The 7,250-nt window shown below is 34.0% G+C and overlaps 1 protein-coding gene across 1 annotated transcript; it reads left to right on the top strand.

Moving 5' to 3' along the window:
• Positions 1 to 5,193: 5,193 nt before the first annotated feature.
• Positions 5,194 to 6,455, top strand: Nelf-E (negative elongation factor E). Its single transcript, XM_073987273.1, has 4 exons — positions 5,194 to 5,387; positions 5,451 to 5,965; positions 6,033 to 6,199; positions 6,266 to 6,455. The coding sequence occupies exons 1-4, from the start codon at positions 5,307 to 5,309 to the stop codon at positions 6,340 to 6,342; spliced, it is 840 nt and encodes a 279-aa protein (XP_073843374.1). The 5' UTR covers positions 5,194 to 5,306; the 3' UTR covers positions 6,343 to 6,455.
• Positions 6,456 to 7,250: the final 795 nt, after the last annotated feature.

Below are 7,250 nucleotides of genomic sequence, written 5' to 3'. Positions count from 1 at the left end.
CAAGAAATTTAATAAACAACCTTATAAAAGAATATACACAAGAAACACCAAACGAACGAAATATAGAGGAAAAAACCAAAAAAATATACAAATCCATTGTATATGTACCAAACATATCGGAAAGAGTTGCCAATTCTAATATTTATGATAATAACAAGTATACTATAGCGCACAAATGTTACAATACACTGAACAATCTATTCACAAAAACCAAAACAAGAATAGACAATATGGAAAAATCTAATGTTGTATACCGAATACCATGTGCAGGTAATGATAAAGAAACATGTCAACAACAATACATTGGTACAACAAAAAATAAATTAAAAACGAGAATCTCAGCACACAAATCAGATCTAAAATTACGACATCATCACGAAAAACCAAAAACGGCTCTCGTGACCCACTGTACACAACATAACCATCAACCCAATTTTGAGAGAGCGGCAGTAGTAGGGAACGAATCTCACTACAAAAAACGATACACGATGGAGATGTTACATATTCTCAATGTGCCAACAACAAGACGTATGAACTTCAAAAGCGACGTCGACAACAGTGCTCTATGTTACAGAGGTTTAATTAGCAAAGCTAAGAACATAAGGAGATCGCAATATTCAAATAAATAATCAGTGCAATATTTACATTAGAAGACGATGGTAGTGATGCTACCCTAGCTTTAAGTAAATGTTTGTGTTTTTTATGTTTACGTGATTATTGCGAAATGTTAGTATGTTTTTCTTTTTATAGCTTATTAAACTACTGTGATATTCATGTTTTTTATATATTTTTTTACATTTGTTGTAGATCATTATTCCTGAAGATGCAATTCAAGAAATTGCGAAATATCGAAAATAAATAAATAAAAATTATTAATAAAAAAATGACCTCGAGCTTGATTTAATAAAAACAACATAGTATATTAACAAAAAGGTCGAAGAAAATTCAATAATTAACAACTATTACTACGGAAAGCACGCCGAAATTAATACAAAATGATCTACAATAACCTGAAAAAGAAGAACAAACTCACAAAATATAACATCAACAAATATAAAAATTTGGAAGCAAAAAGGACAAAACTGCGGTCGACCATCACATTTTTAATCCGCTGTCGCAATTTTGGAATTATTCCAGAATTTATTAAGAATTCCATCAAAAATGTTCATAAATTAATTGAAGGGGACAAAAAAACAAAAGAATTGGTATACAACAAACTAACAACACATATAGAAAACTTTCAACAAAAAATACTAAACATTATAATAGAACATAAACACAACTTGTTAAAAGAAAATGCTAAAAAGTGCGAGCTAACCAACAACAACCTAGAAAAAAGTCTCACAGAAGATGAACTTTGTACCCTGAGGAGAGCAGAAAACACAGCTTTGGAAACTCTAAAAAATAAACAAAAACAAATCCACATACAAAAATTTGAGAAACTTATGGAGAAACAAAGGAGAGAACTTAACATTCAAATAAATGATAATTGGTTTGTCAACAAAACCAACAAAAACATTCCTGATAACATCAAATGGCTACTATCTCTAGGACCCAAATTTGCCTTGCCGACAACCAAAAACAACTTTCCGCTCTTCAAATACATTACCGATGGTGAAGAAATAATACACACAAATGAAGATAGAGAAAAACAAGAAGACGCTAGAACAAACTTTACAACAATGGTCGAAAATCACATCAACAAATTAAAGAAGACTGGCAAAGACGCATTTATATTACGCACAGTGGCACAAACGGAAACATATTTGAAATCGAATAAAGATATAATAATTTTGAATTCAGACAAAGGAAATGTAACGGTAGCGATGGATAATAATGAATATAAGGAGAGAATGATGAACTTAGTCGGCGACATTATGACATACCAGAGGATGAACAAGGATCCCACCACCACATTACAAAAGAAAAACAATGAACTAGTCGAGGAACTATTTAAAAATGGTTACATCACAACTATTGAGAAGAAAAACTTAAAAACTGACGTGGCAAATGCTCCTAGAATCTACGGTCTACCAAAAATTCATAAAGAAGGGTACCCATTAAGGCCAATATGCTCCTCCATTGACTCACCATCCAGGGAAATGTGCAAGTATATAGTCAACATATTGAACAACTTAACGAAAAATTCGAAATATAACATTAAGGACTCTGTGCAATTTAGGAATAAGCTGAAAAACTTGACGATTAAACATGACGAAAAACTAGTATCTTTTGACGTTGTATCGCTTTTTCCTAGCATTCCAGTAGACCTTGCAATTGATATAATTGAAAGCCGATGGGAAGAACTGAAAGAATACACAAATATGCATAAGAACTTATTCGTACGTATTCTAAGTTTCTGCATTAAAGATAATCGCTATTTTAAGTATGAGAACAAAATCTACAAACAAAAACGTGGCCTACCAATGGGATCTCCAGCTTCTCCAGTTATAGCTGACATCGTAATGGAGAAGCTACTGGATACCTGTATTCACAAATTGACAACCAAACCGGTTTTTTTATCAAAATATGTAGACGATCTTTTTGTAGTTATAAAGGAAAGTGCAATTGAAGAAACACTGCAATCTTTTAACAGCTATCATAAGAACATTAAATTTACAATCGAAATGGAAAACGACAACAAACTTCCTTATTTGGACACAATAGTTATAAGAAACAACAAACAACTTAAAATGAATTGGTACATGAAACCTACAGCGTCGGGCAGGATCATTAATTTTTTATCGAAACATCCGAAAAGAATAATTATAAACACTGCCAAAAATCTGATATATAGAGTCCTCACAATAAGCGATGAAGAATTCCACCAAGAAAACATACTCAAAATCAAGAATATTCTACAGAAAAATAGTTTCCCAAGAAATTTAATAAACAACCTTATAAAAGAATATACACAAGAAACACCAAACGAACGAAATATAGAGGAAAAAACCAAAAAAATATACAAATCCATTGTATATGTACCAAACATATCGGAAAGAGTTGCCAATTCTAATATTTATGATAATAACAAGTATACTATAGCGCACAAATGTTACAATACACTGAACAATCTATTCACAAAAACCAAAACAAGAATAGACAATATGGAAAAATCTAATGTTGTATACCGAATACCATGTGCAGGTAATGATAAAGAAACATGTCAACAACAATACATTGGTACAACAAAAAATAAATTAAAAACGAGAATCTCAGCACACAAATCAGATCTAAAATTACGACATCATCACGAAAAACCAAAAACGGCTCTACACAACATAACCATCAACCCAATTTTGAGAGAGCGGCAGTAGTAGGGAACGAATCTCACTACAAAAAACGATACACGATGGAGATGTTACATATTCTCAATGTGCCAACAACAAGACGTATGAACTTCAAAAGCGACGTCGACAACAGTGCTCTATGTTACAGAGGTTTAATTAGCAAAGCTAAGAACATAAGGAGATCGCAATATTCAAATAAATAATCAGTGCAATATTTACATTAGAAGACGATGGTAGTGATGCTACCCTAGCTTTAAGTAAATGTTTGTGTTTTTTATGTTTACGTGATTATTGCGAAATGTTAGTATGTTTTTCTTTTTATAGCTTATTAAACTACTGTGATATTCATGTTTTTTATATATTTTTTTACATTTGTTGTAGATCATTATTCCTGAAGATGCAATTCAAGAAATTGCGAAATATCGAAAATAAATAAATAAAAATTATTAATAAAAAAATGACCTCGAGCTTGATTTAATAAAAACAACATAGTATGTTTTTCTTATAATACCATTTTTGTAGTCGGTGTCCACACTAGCTTCAAGTCGAATAGACGTTTTTGCGTATATTTTTGTGGACTTGCATCAAAACTAGGGATTGATAAATTTCCGTTTTCATATAACAGTACAATATTCAAAAATATTTGGATTAAGAAACTATTATTCTTCATTTTTTAAACCAAGTCCTTTAAAACAATTTGTTCCATGCGCCATATTATTCTGTAACTTGGCAAAAATGGGTAATTTTTTGTTCCAAACGCCATCATTTTTGGTGCGGAACAATTCGTTTTTGTCTCTTTTTGTTCCATACGCCAAACGACATGGATATGGAACTAAAAAGTTCAAAGTTGTTTTGTTCCATACGTCAAGCTTTATGGATATGGAACAAAACGACAAGATTTTTTGGGTCACAAAGCGGATATGGAACATACTGGCATCTGAAGATCTCAGAAACTATAAGAGATAGAGAAAAACCGACCAAAAAATCTGAAAGAGAATGGTTCAAAATCTTGTGAGGTACCTTTATCTCAAAATGTCAAAAATGGCGTATGGAACACTTAAGCATGACACCGATGAATTGTTGGCAACATAAGATGTCAAGATTTGAAATCAATTCAATGCAATTGACACATTATGTTACCATCAGCTGGCATGATAATGCTACCTGTATTATTGTACCATGGTCATTTACCAGTTGTGTCTCCTTTATAGCTTCGTTCCAAAACTTTTACACATTTAACACATTTTGAACATTTTTCCCCGAAATGCGTTCCCGTACACCAAAAAAGTTGCAAAATGTTTACTTCTCTTTGAACAAAAATGGCGCTGAATGGCTTTCTGTTTAGAAACTTTTTACACGACAAATTTGAGCGAGCAAAAATGTGCAACATGATTGCCGGCTTCCGATTCGCTGACACGCCGACTTTGACATTTGTTCCAGATTTTCTAACGTTTCTGCCATTTTTCCGTTCCCGTACATTTTGGAAAAATGTGTGCGTTGAACTCATTTTTGACAGTTTTCTCTGAACTACTTGTGCAAAATGTCAACAAAAGTATAGACATTTCCGCCATTTTCATTTCCAAATTAATGGTGATGAAAAATTGACGATAATATCGGTAGCAATCGATAGTTTGCCAGATCTAGTTCATGTCCAATCACTTGTCCTAACTGATGCACCTTGATTATTGTTCTATGATTTAAGCCTTTACCTAATTAACTGCGTGTTGCGTGTGCGTTCAAAAATACAAAAACAAAATACATGTATTTGTTGTTGTTTTCAATTTGAAATATTTGAAATACATGTATTTTGTTTTTGTATTTTTGAACGCACACGCAACACGCAGTTAATTAGGTAAAGGCTTTACTGAAATTTGCGCCAACGACGCCGATAAAAAGTGTGACTCTGTTGTCTCCCTACGACACAATTCATTATGTTTGTTTTTGTTTGTTGGTGAAGAGAAAACATTTTACCCATTTTCTATTGAAACTTCTTTTGGCTTTAAAAGAAAAAGAACAATGGTTTACATACATTTTCCATCTAATTTAACGGAGGAGGAGCATATGCTCCAAGCAAAGTATCAAAAGTTGAAGAAAAAGGTAGTATTTTAACTGTTCCACCTTTTCCTTGCGTTTGACATCGCTTCTCTTATTTTCATATAGAAAAAGGCTCTCCAACAGATGAAGGCGCCTAAACAGGAACCTGAGAAACCAACATTAAAGCGGCCCACTGATGCTCGTGATGCCCGTGAAGTTGCTAGGAAACTTATAAAAAGTGGTGCTATACCGGCCATACAAAAACAACTGACCAAACAAGATCAAACCTCGTTTAAACGTCCCAAGGGTCAAGAACGTAAGAGACCTATTCCCGAGTCATCTGTTGCTGCATATCAACCATTTTCATCGACACAAAATGATGTGGCCCAGGAAACAATTATAAGTGAAATTATTAAAGAAGAACCACGTATGCAAAACCTATATCAACATTTTGCCTCCGAACGAGATCGTGAGGAGCGTGGCCTGGGTGATAAAAATAATCCACTAGATTCTCAAGGTGACAAGCCGCGGGCGGGTAATACCATTTTTGTTTCTGGCAATAAAGTAACCGAGGAGTTCTTGAAGAAAACGTTCAACGACTATGGTACCATTGTCAATGTATCAATGGAAATTGAAAAGAGGTAAGAATAGCTGTAGAGTAGTAGTAGGAATTCATTTTCATTACAAAAAATTCATCTTTATCTACAGTCGTGGTTTTGTTACTTTTGCCAAACCGGAATCGGCAGATCGTGCAATTGCTGAAATGCATGGTAAAAATGTCAATGGCATAAATTTACAGGTGCAACTGGCTCGTCGTCAGCCCCAAATTGAACCCATAAATGATGCTTCTTCTTCAGCGGTTTGGTCTTCAATAGGTAAGTGTATTCAATGGAATGGTTGTTGTAAGCAAAGTTTTAATATTTTCTTTCTCTGTTTAATAGCTGCCAGCAAATCACAAAAGGGTAGCCACAAAGATCGCCGTGAAATGGTTCATTATGATGTTGATTTTTTAAGCTAAGCAAGTCATCAATTCTCTGCAACATAAATAAGTCTAGTTGTATAATTAGATGTAAGTACATTTAATTTTACTTTTTCTTAAAGTACATCTATTAAATATTCCACAAAACACAACTTTTTGGATGAAACAAAATTGACATAACTGCATTTAAAGTTATTTTTAATCAAAATAAGCAAAACATATATGTATTGCAGTCGCCTAAATTCTTATTGGGCGGAAATCTACCGCGCCGTGCAAGACATCTGCCCAGTACGTGGCATGGGCCCGAACGACCCAAAACACCTTTTCAAGTGCCCAGCCAAACTCACTCATCTAATTCCAGTGGATTTCTGGTTACATCCCATCGAAGCAGCCACTATCTGGAGATAGACCCAGAGCCAGATTGAACAGAAGAACGAACATACAAACATAATAATAGACACTGTTACAACAACAACAATATGCAGTGATATACTTCATAAATAAACTGTACGGTTAACAATAAACATGTCAAATGTGCCCGAAATCGAACGAAGTACAGAGACAACGTTCAATTTGTTACATTTGTAAATAGTAGAAAGTGCTTTAAGACAACATTCATGAATCGTGTACTACATTTCCAATTCGTTAACGACTCTGCAGACAGCCCTTCGAGATCGTTGACGAATTTTTCACATAAGTGTCCCAGTATTCATGCACGACAACATGGGACACAAGATAAACGAAGTTGTCGACCACGACGACTTCGAAGACAAAAAAACCTACTTTTCGTTAATGACCCTTTTGCAGACAGTGGGGATTATCATGAATGAAATTTCCACGTGAGTTTCGTCTTTCCGCCGTTGCAACTTAAGGGAGAAAGTGAAAAAATTCACGGGGAATTGCCCCAGTGTCTTGCAATTTGTCACCAACGACCCTCCTAAAGATAA

This window comes from Musca autumnalis, unplaced genomic scaffold (genome assembly GCF_047663935.1).
Source record: "Musca autumnalis isolate F117 unplaced genomic scaffold, ASM4766393v1 scaffold_4, whole genome shotgun sequence".
Lineage (NCBI taxonomy): Eukaryota > Metazoa > Arthropoda > Insecta > Diptera > Muscidae > Musca > Musca autumnalis.
The sequence above is the reverse complement of the archived record's forward strand: the minus strand, read 5'-3'. Positions and strand labels throughout refer to the sequence as shown.